General features: G+C 40.4%; 1 protein-coding gene across 1 annotated transcript; it reads left to right on the top strand.

The window, feature by feature from the left end:
- Positions 1–472: 472 nt before the first annotated feature.
- On the top strand, positions 473–10,918 carry LOC129865813 (nuclear factor 7, brain-like). Its single transcript, XM_055938828.1, has 8 exons — positions 473–528; positions 933–980; positions 3,567–3,706; positions 4,070–4,168; positions 5,651–5,932; positions 6,394–6,522; positions 8,840–8,945; positions 9,233–10,918. Exons 2-8 carry the CDS (start codon positions 941–943, stop codon positions 9,763–9,765), a joined length of 1,329 nt encoding a protein of 442 aa, XP_055794803.1. The 5' UTR covers positions 473–528; positions 933–940; the 3' UTR covers positions 9,766–10,918.
- Positions 10,919–18,547: the final 7,629 nt, after the last annotated feature.

The raw sequence follows: 18,547 nt of genomic DNA, 5'->3' as shown, positions 1-18,547 counted from the left end.
TTGTCGCTGAAATGGATGGATGAATGGAGAAGGAAGCCAAATCATGGGAGAATCAAGTATGAGTGTACACAAGATAAGGGACCCTCTTTTCCAATACCAGAATATGACTCAAATCCTAAATGTATATGCCATCTCTAAATAAGACTATGTTAGGGATAGAGCAGAGATTCATACAAAATACAATACTTTAATTTAGCCAAGAAAGTTGGGATACTGTTCTGTACAGGCATAAGTGTATAGTTGCTAATGATTGATCCACTAATATAGCATCAAAGTGTGACCTTCGTGACCCCTTATCGCTATAATATCTCACGCTCTCTCCTTGGTAAAGCCAACAGTGATTGCTAGGAAGGTAGACTGATTATACTTTATATCCTTGCAGAAAAGTCCCCCCCTCCATCTTAGTGCCAAGGACCATAAAAAAGTCCAAAGATCAAACTGCAAACACTGTAACAAAAACAGCAGACTTGGGAGTGTTTGCTGTACCAACTACCAAGAACACGCACCAGACTGACCTTCACGCATAGGGTAGGATTTTGGTTTCTTTTTCATTTTTATCTCAAATGTTTTATTCTTTGTCATTTGATCTAATGTAATAATAAACCCATTGTCATGTTTCGTTTTAATTGTGATAAAGATTGTATTTCTGATATTTCCTTATCTACTGAAGCATTTTTCATAGCTTCAACAATGTCATCTGTCATTGTTTTTAGTTCTGCATTTCAAATTGTGTGTATGTGTATATCATTTCAATGTATATTCAAAGCTTGGTAGTAGACTTTCGGTTTTAGGTTAAGCGTATTTGACGTGTGACCGTCAAATTAGAAATGTTGTACAATTCAACATGTGGATATGGATAAATAAGTTAAATCTTTGGTGGCCTCAACTGTCATATGGAATATTTTGTAAGGAGTCGATTTATGTTCATACAGGACTAAGGATGGCAACTTTCGAAATGAAGAGCATTCTGAAGGTGTCTAGTAAGTCTTTGTCCCTTTTCCTTACTGTGATATATATATGTCTATATATACACATATACATACACACACACACACACATATATACATATATATACATATATATATACACATATACATATATATATACACATATACATATATATATATATATATATATATACATATATACATATATACATATATATATATACATATATACATATATATATATATACATATATACATACATATATATATACATATATACATACATATATATATATATATACACATATATATATATATATATACACATATATGTATATATATACATATATATATATATACATATACATATACATATATATATATATATATATATATATATATACATATGTGTGTATATATATATATATATATATATATATATATATATATATATATATATACATATGTGTGTGTGTGTGTATATACAGTTGAAGACGGAAGTTTACATACACCTTAGACTAATTCATTTAAACTCAGTTTTTCACAATTCCTGACATTTAATCATAGTATAAATTCCCTGTCTTAGGTCTGTTAGGATCACCACTTGTGAAGAATATGAAATGTCAGAATAATAGAGAGAATTATTTATTTCAGCTTTTATTTCTTTTATCACATTCCAAGTGGGTCAGAAGTTTACATACACTCAATTAGTATTTAGAAGCGTTGCCTTTAAATTGTTTAACTTGGGTCAAACCTTTTGGGTAGCCTTCCACAAGATTCCCACAATAAGTTGGGTAAAATTTGGCCCATTCCTCCTGACAGAGCTGGTGTAACTGAGTCAGGTTTGTAGGCCTCCTTGCTAGCACATGCTTTTTCAGTTCTGCCCACAAATTTTCTATAGGATTGAGGTCAGGACTTTGTGATGGCCACGCCAATAACTTGACTTTGTTGTCCTTAACCCATTTTGGCACAACTTTGGAAGTATGCTTGGGGTCATTGTCCATTTGGAAGACCCATTTGTGACCAAGCTTTAACTTCTTGGCTTATGTCTTGAGCTGTTGTTTGTCTAGTTTGAGAAACAGACACCTCGCACGTCCTCAACTGGCAGCTACATTAAATAGTACCCGCAAAACACCAGTCTCAACGTCAACAGTGAAGAGGCGACTCCGGGATGCTGGCCTTCTATGCAGACTTGCAAAGAAAAAAACATATCCCAGACTGGCCGATTAAAAATGAAAGATTAAGATAGGCAAAAGAACACAGACACTGGACTGAGGAAGATTGGAAAAAAGTGTTCTGCCTAGAAGGTCAGCCACTTCACTGTTGACGTTGAGACTGGTGTTTTGCGGGTACTATTTAATGAAGCTGCCAGTTGAGCAGTGTTGCCAACTCATTTTCAGGGTAAATTGCTAGAGGCAGGTTGATTTGTTGCTAAAAGTTGCTAAATGACGTTGTGATGTCAGTGCGTGATAACTTAAACTGCTGTCATTACGTAAAATACACAATAATGTTACTCAAATTGACTGGCCATCTCAGCGAAAAATATGATTTGACATTTGTTCAGGTACAGACTCCCACTCTTTTCTGTACAATTTTGATTGAGACATGTTGATTGATGTTGTAAGTTCTATTCAAGATCAAACATTCGTGACCAACTATATTCATTGGGTTTGGCTCGTCGAACCCGTACTACTGCTGCTGCAGTCGGCCAACAATGATTTGCAATTTGCTGAAATTGCTGCTGGCCTGCTGCTGCCTGTGCACGAGCTGAGCGCCTGCTGCTGACGTCACTCACAATGCACCTTTGCAGCATGGCACGTGTGTTGTGACTGAGTGTTTGACAGAGAAAATCGTTTTTGTGTCATTTAGAAGGAAAATGCATGCATTTTAGTATTTAATGCACTTCTCAAAAGTTGCTAAAAGTTCAAAATCCATTTTTAAAAGTAGCAACATTTGTTGCCAGGGTAGTCTGAAAAGTTGATAAATCTAGCAACAAAATTGCTAAATTGGCATCACGGCAGTTGAGGACTTGTGTGTGTGTATATATATATATTTAGTTTTTTATGTGACTTTTTTAGTTGACCATAAATCAAGTAATCTTTGTTTAAAACTATTTTGAATCAAATCAAAACAATTTATATAGCCCTTCTTACATCAGCTGATATCTCAAAGTGCTGTACAGAAATTGCCTGTCATCGTATTAAACGTGACTACATTGGTAGTTATTTATTGTTGTAATATGAATCTAGAATTGATTCCAAACTGGTATTCAATCTTTATCGAAACACATCACAACCGTCCAATAGTGGGGCAATCATTAAAAACAAGCATAGATCAATCAATTTTAGAACACTATCTACTACTTTCTGTGTACTATATAGCACTGCCAGTGTAGGGAAGAGCAGAGACTTTTCCTCTAATGAACTAGGTCAGTAATCTGTCTCCTAATCATTCATACCATTCACAGGTCTGTACATAAAAGGGTCGGTTCACAATGTTTTAATCCGAAAAGTCCGGATGTCATAACCCCCCATGCCAGGGGCACCTGTAATTAACTCTGAAATGTATCTGTGTCCCCCCCACCCCTATAATCTCATTTTATCATTGTTTCACCTCCAGAGCTGAAGTTGGAGAGCTCTACCCAGAGTCACTCCATCGGGGCGGTGCGGTGGAACCTTCCTGAAGAAGACCTCCAGGCCCACAGCTCAGCCCCTACCAAACCCTCCAAGAGCTGCACCCCCTCCACATGCCGCTTACGGGTAGGTTACACACAAACCTCCATCCACTCACAGCATCACATTTTATTTGTTTATTTAACCAGGCAAGTCAGTTGAGAAAAAATTCATATTTACAATGACGGCCTACCCCGGGCCAATTGTGCGCCGCCCTATGGGACTCCCAATCACAGCCAGTTGTGATACAGCCTGGATTCGAACCAGGGTGTCTGTAGTGACACCTCCAGCCCTGAGATGCAGAGCCTTAGACCACTGCGCCACTCGGGAGCATCCAGTCCATTTAATAGTCTTTCTATTCATTTGTGTACTCTTCTACCTGTATGTGTGTTTGTTTGTACTGTTTTTCTACATTTGCCTGCTCATCCTGTATGTATGTGTCTCTTGTAGCAACATCCTCGTCAAAACGGCCTGAAGAACCTGCGCAGCCTGCAGGAGTGTGTCCGCTTCATCAACCACTGGAAGGAGCAGGTGGCCGACGTCTGTAAGGTAAGTAGACCCCTGAGAGGGAGAGTGGGGGACAGGGGAGACATACATTTATAGAAATAAAAAGGGGAGAGGGATGTGGTAAGAGGATGAGGATGAGGAAACAAAAGCAGTAGCTGAGACAGCCCCGACAGACCAGGGATGCACATTGATTTCCAATGTTAGTATGATAGTATTAGCGATAGCATTAACGATACTATTAGCGGTAGTATTCATTTGCCCCATATTTTGTATTGCAAAATGCCTCTGGAATTATGGATTGTGAGGGCAAAGGACAAGTAAATGCACAGGGAAGTGCGATGAAGGAGAAACAGTAGGCCTGGTTTAGTGAGGATGGCGTCAATCAATGGGGAACTATGAGACAGGTGTTGAATGAAGCCTAGATAGTGAATAAGGCCTGTCTGTAGGTCAGGGATTGTTCACGTTAACAAAAATTATGCAACATTTAATTTAGTGCCTTTACAGAGAAAGGAATATATTTTTTTTAATATAAAAAAAGGAATTTGTTGGCCCCTAAGGGACTTTAGAACTGTCTCTTGAGTAAAACAGGGTGAAATGACCCATTTGGGTTGATCACCATGTTAATATAGCTTGATCACCTGGGTTGACACGATGACAGTTGGACCGTTTAATACTTTCCCTCCTAGAAGAAAAAGCATTGATTCTCATTACCAAATTGTTCTTAGCGGGACAAACTTAGCTTGTTTATTACCTTTACATTTGACATGTTAGTCATTTAGCAGACACACTTATCCAGAGTGACTTACAGTTAGTGCATTCATCTTAAGATAGTTAGGTGGGACAACCACATATCTCTGTCATATAAATTATTCCTCAATAAAGTAGCCATCGGCAAAGTCAGAGCTAGAAGGGGGAGGGAGGAAGTCAAGTGCAAGTGTTGGTTCACCGATATTGGATAAGCGTTGCTAAGCAAGACAGATGACACAGCTAAATGAGGTAATGGGTAAGGAGGGTACTGATACAGGGGTTCTTATCACCCTTTACAGCTCTGGTAACCCATCCCAGTGCCCCGTGGGGCTGAGCTGGAACATACAGGGTTATAGTCAAACCATGTAACTAAGGCAGATACCCCTCCAGGGTGGGAGGGGAGGTTACAGGATTACATGGACAGGAGATTTTTACAATTGTGCCAAGTGGGGGTTGGAGGTGAGGCGGGGTCGGGAGTGCTGAGCTGGCCTCTGGCGTATGACTGCCAGGTGGGAACAGGGTTACGAAAAACACACTCAACCATCCCATTTTGCATTTATTTGATCTAGTTTTGCAACGCATGGCTAGATGTTCGCCTTGTGCCTGTTTTCTTTGTGAATCAAGCTATATTATACACAAAATCACATGCTGTACTCTATGAATGGACAACACAGTATTGCTACGACAACAGTAAGATGGTTGAGATGACATAGCTATACACACTATTGAGAATGTACAGCATGATATTGACCTTGTTGCTGTTTTGTGTTGTTGCAGAGTGGCAGTGATGCGAGGGAAGGCACCAGTAAAGGAGAGACCCCTGAGGAACTGAACGACCCAAGAACAGAACGCAGTCTGGAGGAGAGCAGGAAACTCATTCTGCTGTGGGCCAATGAGCTCACAAGTGTCGACAAGGAGTTGAAGAAAAGCCCCTGGGTGCAGGAGAGAAGTGAGAAGGTGGAGGAGGAGGAGGAAAACAGGGATGGAGAGGAGGATCCTAACGAGGAAGTGCAGCAGAGGATCATGGAGTGGGCCAAGGAGCTGCAGAGCGCCTCAGAGGTGAGAGATCAGGGGTCAAGGATACAAATGTATATAAGAGTTAAAGGAATGGGGGAAATACGTGTTCCCTAATGATAGTCATTTCTACAACCTAAACAGCCTTGGGCCAGGTGGGGTTTGGGGGTAAGGCGGGGTCGGGAGTGCTGAGCTGACCTCTGGCCTATGACTGCTAGGTGGGAAAACATATCTGCTATTTGCAGATTTGCTACCAAAAACAGACCATTTAGCATAAGGGGTAAAAGGTCGAAAAAGTGTAATTCATTTTTACATTTATTTAACCAGGCAAGTCAGTTAAGAACAAATTCTTATTTACAATGCCGGCCTACATTGAACCAGGATGTCTGTAGTCATGCCTCTTGCACTGAAATGTAGTGCCTTAGACCGCTGCACCACTCGGGAGCCTAATAGGAGACCCATAGAGATGACTTGGTATTCACGTCCATGTGTCTGTGTCTACACAGAGCTGTGGGGTGCAAAGTGATGAGCTCGGCAAGGTTCTGCGTCTGCTGGGCCTGAGGAAGAAGAGACTGGTCAACCTCCTGCCCTTACTGGAGTTCATTACCTGGTCACTGCTAAAGGAGGACTGCAAGGTGAGCTACAGACACCGACGCACGCAGGCGCACACACACAAAAAAAATAACACAAAAAAAGAGGTCAACATAATATATTGGAGAACTAGTTTAATAGTTTATTAGTTTCATAGTTTATTAGGGGTCTTCTCATTAAACATAACACAACTTGTGATGTTATGCTTACAGTGTTTTATTTTCTGAAGTCGTACCCTCACCTGAATCCTTTATAATTAGTTAGCAATGTTCCCTCTTAAACATTCACATTTCTGTTGATTTAAGAATCAGCAATACAATCATATAGTCTATACATGCTCAAATATGCATACCTTCACCAGGTTAAAAACCTAGGTGTTATTTTAGATTCTGTACTAAATTTCGAGTCACACATTAGGAATGTGGCCAAAATAGCTTTTTACCACCTGAGGAACATCGCCAAGGTGCGGCCTTTTCTCTCTCAGGCTGGTACAGAGAGACTCATCTATGCTTTTATTACAAGCAAGCTTGACTACTGTAATGCTCTCCTATCTGGTCTACCCAAGAAAGCCATTGATCAACTGTAAAACATACAGAATGCTGCAGCACGGGTACTGACCAAGACCAGACGGAGAGCACACATTACACTGGTTTTAAGGTCTCTGTACTGTAAAACATACAGAATACTGCAGGGTACTGACCAAGACCAGACGGAGAGCACACATTACACTGGTTTTAAAGTCTCTGAGTTTTAGAATTCATTTGAAAATTATTTTATTGGTTTTTAAATCAATCTACGATTGTGCACCCCAATACATGTCAGACATGCTTTTAAGTTATGAAACCTGTATGTCCCTCAGGTCCTCTGGCACTGGCCTTTTAACTATCTCAAAGCCTAGAACCAAGAGTATCAGACCTCAGGATAAGACCCAGATGCAGACAGTTCGAAGTAACACAGGTTTATTACAAAAACAGGGGGCAGACAAACAACAGGTCAAGGGCAGGTAGAGGCCAGTAATCCAGAGCAGAGTCCGAAAGGTACAGAACGGCAGGCAGGCTCAGGGTCAGGGCAGGTAAAACCTGGGAAAACTAGAAAACGGGGACAAGAGAGAAAACAGGAGTAAGGGAAAACGCTGGTAGGCTTGGCGAGACAAGACGAACTGCCAACAGACAAACAGAAGACACAGGTATAATACACAGGGGATAATTGGGCAAATGGGCGACACCTGGAGGGAGTTGGAAACAAGCACAAAGACAGGTGAAACAGATCAGGGTGTGACAGAGGTATGGAGAGGCAGCCTTTAGTTATTATGCCTCCAGCCTCTGGAATAGCCTGCCAGAGAACCTGGGTGGGGCTGGAACTGTGGACATATTTAAGAGATCTTAAGATATAAAAACAAAATGACGAACGGAACAACTAAAAACCACATCCTAAGGAAAAGCAAAGCTAAAAATATATGTTTTATGTTTGTTGTGTAGTAAATATTTCCGCTTTCATTTTCATTGTTTCTTTTTTTGTGTGTGTAAAGCACATGGCGTTGCATTCCATGTCTGAAATGTGCTGTATAAATAAAGCTTGATTTGATTTCTACCCACCTACTTACCTAAAGTGTTATGAAAGCAGCTTACACAACCAGTGATATACCACTCCACTAATAAAGCTGTAAAATCATAACTGGGTGGACAGATCAATGCTCCACCAGAATCTGTAGGGCTTATCAGATAGAACTGATTAGCTCCCTACCTGGTCCACAGGAAATCTAGGATTCAACCAATCATAATCTATTTTCTCCATGTTTCTGTTTCATAATATTTGCTCAATGTACTATTTCTTTATTCATAATAGTAGGGAAATTAGGAGCAAAAGTAAAGTTCTTTGGCAAGATCATGATGGATTAGATAAGAGGTATTTTTTTTAAATGACATTCTGTACTATTTAAACCCCCATATCAAAGTATTTATTTTTTCAATTCAATATCTAGTAATAATATTGGGATATGTTACAATACAAAACATTTTAAATGAACATCACAAGACAGCCATCCCAAAACCAAACTCCATACAGCCCTATCTATCTCATCACCCATACAGTGAATGATTGACCGTTGTCTTGTCTAAACTTCACGTCCGCTGTACCTTCGTTGCGATAAGGCCATTTACGTCATACTTTTCCTCTGTATCAGCATAGTGTATTATGTAGGTGTGATCTGCCTGTTGGTCAGGGTTGACAAGAACATGTATGCATTTGAACCTGTTGATCTGGTCTGCGTCACTTTGGTCAGTACATTTCAAGTCACAGTAAAAAATAAAGGTGAAAAGGAAACGCTTAATGCCAATTCTTTGCCTGTGTTCCTATTTTCAGGGTGTTATTGCTCATCTGTGGCTGTCAGCAAAGCAGCGCACCTGGAAGGCAGGCACTGCAAGATACATCCCTAACTCGGTGTGGAACTGGATGCTCAGTGCATCAGGTAACTATCCTTCTATTTGGAAATGTACTTTAATATAAAATATTCATCAAATTAAAAAGCACAGAAAATAAGAATGAATAGAATATTAAATATAAAGCATTTCCCATACATTTTGGCCAAACCTTGAACTACAGCTTACATAATGGTAATAGCTACTAGCATAGAAAAGTAGAATAGAATAGAAAACAGATGACAGAATCTAATTTAAAATGATGAAAGTAAAAAATGTGCAGCACATTTCAGAAAGCTACCAACTCAACCAACTCTCTCCCCCCTCCTCCCTAAAGCTGACGTGACCCTTGATCCCATGACCAACCACTCATGGCTTCAGCTCTCCGATGACCACCGAAAGGTCCAGGAGGGCATATCCGAGTCCAACCTGCCCTTTAGTCCCCAGCGCTTTGACGCCTGGCCTGGCGTGTTGGGCTGGGAGGGATACGCCTCTGGACGCCACTACTGGGAGGTTGAAATAGCCAACAACGGCTACTGGCGGGTGGGCCTGACCACGGCGGGCGCCAAACGCCACGGCCGCTTCCCCATGAGCCCCCAGATGGGCTATTGGACCCTGTGGCGCAGCACCCACCAATTCTACGCCTGCAGCAAGCCTGAGACGCCCCTGCCCCTGGGTCTGGTGGCCCGCCGGATGGGGATCTATCTAGACTATGAGGAAGGACAGATCTCCTTCTACAACGCAGCAACCAAGTCACACATCTATACATTTACAGACAACTTCAAGGAGAAGCTGTACCCAGTGTTTTCCCCACTGGACGGGCGCACACTCATCACCGTTATCTCGCCGCATAAGGTCTCTACGTTTTGAAGACATCAGGTTCCTTTGGTTCGTAGGTTCTCCCCAAACATCAGCTCTGTTGTTAGCTTATTTTCCTTTGACTTTCAATCACTGTCTGATTTGGACTTGGAAAACCAGGTGTGTCATCATGTGCCTCTACGCGCAAGTGTATGTATGTGTGTGTAATGAGCAGCTTGCTCCAGTGACATTCTGTCCGAACTGCACCGCACCTTCTGCAGAAACTTACTTCAACAACTTTCCCCCTCAAGGGTTTTCTCCTAAATCATTACTTTCCCTCCTTTATCCTCTCTCTCTCTCTCTCTTTCTCCCCCCCCCACCCCCCACCCCCCTCTTCCTCTTCTCCAGCATCAAACTAACTGTCCGGCCAATCAATAACATGAATTAATCAAGGAAGTGCCAAGAAGAAGAGAAAACATTAGGAGAAGCAGTTGACACTGACCATCACAGACTTGGGTTGAGCTTGGGCCCCGTTCCCACATCAATCCCTAGCCTTGGCCTAGACACTTCTGGATGGCCCCTTATAGATCTGAAATAACTAAATGGACAGAATCAAAAAGGAAGGAACTTCACACTCTAATAAAACGTGTGTCTGTTAACACGCACATTTGACAAGTTAGATTTAAACATCAAATGTTTGAACAGCCCCACGTTTTTATAACCTTTTTGTAAAATACTGTATGTATATAAATTGCATTGACACTAAAACAGCTAGCTAAATGGAAGATGGAAAATGTACAATGAGGAGAACTAGTTATTTTAAATCCAGTGGTGTAAAGTACTTAAGTAAAATACTTTTAAGTACTTAAGTAGTTTTTTTGGGGGTATCTGTACTTTACTTTGCTATTTATTTTTTTGACAACATTTACTTTTATTTCACTACGTTCATAAAGAAAATAATATACTGTTTACTCCAGACATTTTCCCTGACACCCAAAATTACTCGTTACATTTTGACAGGAAAATGGTCCAATTCACGCATCCCTGGTCAACCCTACTGCCTCTGATCTGGTGGACTCACTAAACACAAATGCTTCATTTGTAAATTAATGTCGGAGTTTTGGAGTGTGCTCCTGGCTATCCGTAAATAAAAAATCTAATAAAAATTGTGCTGTCTGGTTTGCATAATATAAGGAATTTTAAATTATTAATACTTCAACTTTTGACACTTAAGTATATTTTAGCAATTTCATGTACTTTTGATACTTAAGTATATTTTAAACCAAATAATTTCAGACTTTAACTCAAGTAGTATTTTACTGGGTAACTTTCACTTTTACTTGAGTCATTTTCTATTAAGGTATCTTTACTTTTACTCAAGTATGACATTTGAGTACTTTTTCCACTACTGTTTAAATCAACCTATATATTACTGTGTATCAATCTACCTATATAAATATGTATGTCTATATTTATGAACTTTATAATGCACTGGCATAATCTGCAAATACAAAATTGTCACCAAGTACGAATATTTTTGTCTACAAAACATAGATATATTTGTGTGCATCACATTTTCTCTCTGACTTAAAACCTCTACCGAGTACCTAACCCGGATTCGGGAGCACCCCCCACACTGATTAGCATCGTTAGCATAGCGTCACAATTAAATAGTAGCATCTAAATATCATTAAATCACAAGTCCAAGACACCCAATGAAAGACACAGATCTTGTGAATAAAACCACAATTTCAGATTTTTTTAATGTTTTACAGGGAAGACACAATATGTAAATCTATTAGCTAAACACGTTAGCAAAAGACACCATTTTCTTACTCCAACAGTTTTTTCCTGCGTCAGTAGCTATCACTAATTCGACTAAATGAAAATATATATAGCCACTAACCAACAAACAAATTCATAAGATGACAGTCTGATAACATATTTATGGTATAGCATAGTTTTTTTTTTTTAAATGTGCATTTTTCAGGTATAAATCACAGTTCTACATTGCAGCTGCAATCTGATATAGTGCTGATGCAGCCAGAACAATTACAGAGACCAACTTCATATAACTAATTACTTGTCTTAAAACATTTCAGAAAAAATACACAGCGTACAGATATTGAAAGCCCAACATCTGGTGAATCCAAACAATATTTCAGATTTATTAAATGTTTTATAGCGAAAACAAAATGTAGCGCTAAATTAGCATAGCCACGCCAGCCAGAAACAGCTGGGCGCGCCCGACCAGTTCACATGCACGACAGATATATGAAATAACATCGTAAATTGGGTCTTACTATTGCTGATCTTTCATCAGAATGTTGATAAAGGTGTCCTTAGTCCTGATGAGTCGTTCAATCCATTCACAATGGCAACTTTCCCTCTTCATTTAGCGTAGGTACTGGTCGACTAGCACGGTTCTGTCCAAAGTTAAAAAACTCACAGAACGGAACACGGCAAAACTCCCGAAAAAATTCAAATAATCTGATTAAACTATATTGAAAAAACATACATTAAGATGATATGGTCACATGTATCAAACAAACTTCGAGACGGAGATAGTTTTCATCCGTAACGGCAGCATAACAAAAGAAGATTGCACCTCTAAAACGCGCGTTTCAGAAAACCGGAAGTTGTCGGTCACGCTAAAGAAATAGGTCTTATTTCACGTCAGTACAAGATAAACAAAAAAATTCTCCTCTGACGTCTTCCTGACACCCAGAGGAAGACGAATGAAGTGTGTTTCGGGTCATAGGTGGCGTGACCATATATAGGCAGAGCGTTGAAGCGAGCATACACATCTTGCAATCTTCTTCTTGCTCAGGGAAAGTGCTGTCAAATGACCTGTGTTTCACTCAGAGACAAAATTGAAACGGTTTTAGAAACCATAGCTTGTTTTCTATCCAATGGTATATGGTTATATGCATATAGTAACAGCAATAATTGAATAAGAGGCAGTTTAATCTGTAGAGGCAATTATGCTAATGCGAAAACAGCACCCCCTGTATTCTCAAGAGGACCGGTACCTCCGCCTTTGTGCAAGGAGTAGCACTGCCAGAGCCCTGCAAAATGACCTCCAGCAGGCCACAAATGTGCATGTGTCAGCATATGGTCTCACAAGGGCTCTGAGGATCTCATCTCGGTACCTAATGGCAGTCAGGCTACCTCTGGCGAGCACATGGAGGGCTGTGCGGCCCCACAAAGAAATGCCAACCCACACCATGACTGACCCACCGCCACACCTGTCATGCTGGAGGATGTTGCAGGCAGCAGAACATTCTCCACGGCGTCTCCAAACTCTGTCACGTCTGTCACATGTGCTCATGTGCTCAGTGTGAACCTGCTTTCATCTGTGAAGAGCACAGGGCGCCAGTGGCGAATTTGCCAATCTTGGTGTTCTCTGGCAAATGCCAAACGTCCTGCACGGTGTTGGGCTGTAAGCACAACCCCCACCTGTGGACGTCGGGCCCTCATACCACCCTCATGGAGTCTGTTTCTGACCGTTTGAGCAGACACATGCACATTTGTGGCCTGCTGGAGGTCATTTTGCAGGACGCTGGCAGTGCACCTCCTTGCACAAAGGCGGAGGTAGCGGTCCTGCTGCTGGGTTGTTGCCCTCCTACGGCCTCCTTCACGTCTCCTGATGTACTGGCCTGTCTCCTGGTAGCGCCTGCATGCTCTGGACACTACGCTGACAGACACAGCAAACCTTTTTGCCACAGTTCGCATTGATGTGCCATCCTGGATGAACTGCACTACCTAAGCCACTTGTGTGGGTTGTAGACTCCGTCTCATGCTACCACTAGAGTGAGAGCACCGCCAGCATTCAAAAGTGACCAAAACCTCAGCCAGGAAGCATAGGAACTGAGAAGTGGTCTGTGGTCACCACCTGCAGAATCACTCCTGTTTTGGGGGGTGTCTTGCTAATTGCCTATAATTTCCGCCTTTTGTCTATTCCATTTGCACAACAGCATGTGAAATTTATTGTCAATCAGTGTTGCTTCCTAAGTGGACAGTTTGATTTCACAGAAGTGTGATTGACTTGGAGTTACATTGTGTTGTTTAAGTGTTCCCTTTATTTTTTTGAGCAGTGTATATTTTTTTAAATACTGTATATGGGAATGTCCGTCCTACATGTAGTGTTGGTACATGGAATATTCCTCAGCTGCATATATCATAAATTGCTATTGCAAATAGAAGTATTATGTTCAACAATTGACATTTTCAGATATTATTTTGACAAACACACTTTGGTGCTTACAATTCATTCTCTATTGTCATAGATTTGGTGGGCACTGTCATCTGTGATCTTTGTGATATGACTTTCTTGAAGCACGTACTGATGAAACTGTCACTTCATATTTTTTTCTTAAAGTCTACAACTCTACATTTATTCACTCTGTGATAGTGTTGGATCCTATTTGCTACTTTTATTATTGTCCTGTAAATGGTTCAGGGCCTATAATTTAGGCTGTGTGTGGAATGGGGCATAAAGGACATTACCTCTACTAATAAATTACTACTAGATTATAGTGATAAGGAAAACAGCATACAAATTTGGCTTGCGTATTCATTCATAAAAAAGAGAATACTTCAAAATGAGAAGATCCTTCCATGGAAAAGACGACTGGGTGGACATAAAGTGGAAAGGAGGGGAAATAACACACACCATGCAGTAGGACACCTTCAGCTGTGGGGTCTTTGTAATGCAGGTTTGATATTTATATTTTCAATAATGAATGGTGTCATGACATTGGCACGTTGGGGGAGGTTTATTACCCCCATAAATACCTTTCCCTTTTCTCTCTCTCTACTTTATAGAGTTGATTCTTGGAAAGCCTTTGTTAACATAGAGTCTGGTAACATCAAAAGGTGGGAAACGGAACCATATCTCGGTAGTCCAACCAGTTGAAAATATGTGTTGGTACTTAATGAATATGATGTCAGATCAGTTGTTGTCTGAGACATTACTACTAATGATAGTGTGACATAAACTGTATCTTGGAAAGTCTACACATTCTAGTTATCAGATTCACATGGAATTGTTGTGCAATTTGAATGTTTAAATATGAAACTATTTGTGAAAAGATTAAATGTAATTTTAGCTTCTTAAATAAGAGAACGGTTTGTCATAGAGAAACTCTGCTCACTCAGAGGCCCCGCCCAAGTGAACAGACATTGGTTGTAAACTATGAAACACGCCCTTCTCTTCACCACTTTATAAACCCGTTGACGAGAATTAAATATTCTGTTCCAAGGACGTGAGGACTTGCGGTCCCTGCGTTAAAAGGACAAGATCAACTACAGAACTAAGCCAACCTCAGCATGAGCTCTGGTTGAACGACAAGAACCTAACGAAATTAGAATCTAATTTCAACGTGAAGATGACGATCAACACGCCGAAAGGATGAATTTTGACTATACCAGCCAGAATATAGCATGAGCTTAAAGTATGGCAACTTGGTATGAACTTTGAACTTTTTTTATTTTTTTATCCCATTTTCTCCCCAATTTTTCGTGGTATCCAATCGCTAGTAATTACTACCTTGTCTCATCGCTACAACTCCCGTACGGGCTCGGGAGAGACGAAGGTCGAAAGCCATGCGTCCTCCGAAGCACAACCCAACCAGCCGTACTGCTTCTTAACACAGCGCGCCTCCAACCCGGAAGCCAGCCGCACCAATGTGTCGGAGGAAACACCGTGTACCTGGCCCCCTTTGGTTGGCGCGCACTGCGCCCGGCCCGCCACAGGAGTCGCTGGAGCGCGATGAGACAAGGATATCCCTACCGGCCAAACCCTCCCTAGCCCGGACGACGCTATGCCAATTGTGCGTCGCCCCACGGACCTCCCGGTCGCGGCCGGCTGCGACAGAGCCTGGGCGCGAACCCAGAGACTCTGGTGATGCAGTGCCCTAGACCACTGCGCCACCCGGGAGGCTGAACTTTGAACTCTTATTCACGAAAGAAGTGATACCTCCTAGCCGATTGAGTTAGCCGCAGCAACTGTAAACGTGGGCTAGGAAAGGACGGACGACGTATCCAGTCTAACACACAACGACGATACTATAACGTATCCAGTTTACCACCAGAGACATTCTTCAGAGGACAAGGAAGATCTCTGTTGAGCAACACAGCCATCCATCTACGACCAACCTATTGAAGCATAGCTCAGAGTAAATATTCCTTGCATTTCTTTTTCTCCAAATGGGCAGTTATTTAGAATGCATAAGATTCTGTATTTACGATAGCATAGCTTCTCCCTTTGTTACTCAGTCTTCCCGCTCTTTCATTCAAAACCCAACCCCCTTTCTTTGTGTAACCAGCCATCATATCTGTTCTGTCCGCTAGGGACGTTATCCTTTATGACATAATTTGTATTCAATGTATGATACATTCTCTGTATATGTAATTCTGTGTGATTTATTTAGGTATTTAGTAAATAAATAATGAAAACAAATTTTGGATTGCTGATTCAACATGTTAGCCAGGGTTTGTGAAGATAACCAATAATTTACAACTTTCAGATGAGACTGAATAAGGTGACGGTTAATAATTGACTGCTACTGATGTAAAAGACTATCAGGTCTTTAAGAGTTTATTCGGAAGATAATAGCTCTATAAACATTCTTTCGTGGTGCCCCGACTTTCTAGTTATTTACATTTACATGATTAGTTTAATCAGGTAATATTAATTACAGAGAAATTATTTTATAGAATAGCATGTCATATCACCTAATCCGGCATAGCCAAAGACACGACAATGGTTAGCTATTATGTGACAATTAGGTCAAAACTCTATTTTATTTTTTGGTGTAGATGGCCAAGGAAGTTGCACAGAACTTCCCATACATCCCCTCCCAAATTGATGTGGAACCTTCAAAAACACATAGAGCAACTGCGAAAAGAAATGACTGAGGATACACTAAAAATGTCTGGTATGTAATGACATTTAATTCAAAGTAAATGTAAATTCTTTATTTTTATGTAGTAGTGTGGGACAGCCATATGTTCAGTTCATGCCTATGATTTCAGAGTTCAACAAAGCCAACAACTGCTTCATGTGTGCCACTGATAAAGAACCTGGATGTGGCCCAAAGACTGACTGGGTTAGTAACTTTATTTAACATGTTTATAATCTTTTAACAGTGATGGTATGTAAGACAATTTATGATATAACACAATGGATGGCTAATTCGTCATTCTTCATACTGCATTGATATTTGATGTTATTTATAACGTGTTACGCTTTGGGTTGTTTTAGATTGAATGTTTTGCATTCCAACGGTGGTTCCATGTGCTAGGAATTGTCTTCAGTCTAGGAATGAAGACAAAAGAGTTCAACAGAGTAAAGAACACAAACTGGAAGGGCAGTCTTTGTTGTTGAACATGTATGCTATACCCCATCCACACTGAAGAGGCTCTGACATGTACATCAACCAGGGATAAAGAGAAAGTTAACACTGAAATGTTTCATACTTATTTGAAGTTCAGTGTCTGTTGACATGTTGAAAAAGATTAAAGGTCTACAATTTCTGTTTAATTTGTCAATATTACATTTTTATTAATTGATTTACTGGCCACCATTACTGTGGTTACATGTTCAGTATATGTACTGACCAGCAAACCCACTGCAGCCTACCTCACCAGCTCACTCCATCCCTGCTTTGGACAATTAATAGCATGACTCTCGTACTTTGCCCTTTTCCTTTATGGTTGATATTAACGACAAAAGGAGATATTATCTGTCTCTCTCCTATTGTGTACCGCTGTTAAATACTGTGGAAAAATAAAAAAAACAGGGGAAATAAGTACTTAGAACTACCAGTTATTATAGATAAATATTAAAGAAAAGGGTAAACACAACACTGGACTGAACCCCTTAATTGTCAAACTAATATTAATCTACAACAATATAGAAGACACATGACTAGAGGTTATGCAATATGGGTGTATATCCACTGCATGCTTCTTAGGTGTGTAATTGACATGAACAAGGAGCTCCTGCAAATTTGAAACTATGAAAAATGTACGTTACACCGCGTGATTTTACAGTACACAAACAAGAGTGTGCAATGTAGAAGGGTAGTCAGCGAACATTAGGACACATGACCAAGGAGCTTTTGAAATTTTACATTTTGAAAAATGTATGTAAAACCATGTGAGATGAAAATGGACAAACTAAAGTGTGTGCAATGTGTAGGCCCACTGAGTGGACATTCTGAACCTTGTTTGAAGTCATTAGGTGACATGACCAATGAGCTATTGAAATGTTACATTTTGAAAAATGTATGTAAAACCATTTCAGATGAAAATGGACAAACTAAAGGGTGTGCAATGTGTGTCTATGCCATCGGGTTAGCTACAACCTGTTTTGAAAGTGTCAGGAGTAATGGTTAAAGAGCTATTGAAATTAGAAACATTGGATTTGTCACTATGTTGACGGTCCCTAACTGCTGTTGGTGGACGTAAGGAAAACTACAGGCGAATATCCAACCTGAAAAGGTGCAAAAAAATGTGTCCATTTGGGGATCTGATTGTGTTTCTGATTGGCTTAATGACCCACCGCTAATGACCTGTGGAGCTTCTCAAAGTAATGTTTTCTTTAGCTCAGCAAACAAAGTCTATTTTTACATCCATTGAAAATTACAACAGTTCCTCAATGCATTAGAAAAACTTTCCAGCTATCTCCCTTTCCATAACAACTCAGCGTGAAAGGGAAAAATGTCATGCTTTGATCCGGTGGAAACTTCATAAAATAGGCCTACCTGATTACTTCTTATCAGTGCTTGACTTGGACTGAAACCGGAACCGGTTCTCATTTTGGGTGCTGGTACTGTTTATATGTAGG

The sequence above is a fragment of the Salvelinus fontinalis genome, chromosome 11, assembly GCF_029448725.1.
Source record: "Salvelinus fontinalis isolate EN_2023a chromosome 11, ASM2944872v1, whole genome shotgun sequence".
Classification (NCBI taxonomy): domain Eukaryota; kingdom Metazoa; phylum Chordata; class Actinopteri; order Salmoniformes; family Salmonidae; genus Salvelinus; species Salvelinus fontinalis.
The sequence above is the reverse complement of the archived record's forward strand: the minus strand, read 5'-3'. Positions and strand labels throughout refer to the sequence as shown.

Coding starts and splice junctions, on each gene's coding strand:
- LOC129865813 (XM_055938828.1), top strand. CDS start 941: ATGGCAACTTTCGAAATGAAGAGCATTCTGAAGGTGTCTA. Junction 5,933..6,393: donor AGCTGCAGAGCGCCTCAGAG/GTGAGAGATCAG, acceptor GTGTCTACACAG/AGCTGTGGGGTGCAAAGTGA. Junction 6,523..8,839: donor TGCTAAAGGAGGACTGCAAG/GTGAGCTACAGA, acceptor TCCTATTTTCAG/GGTGTTATTGCTCATCTGTG.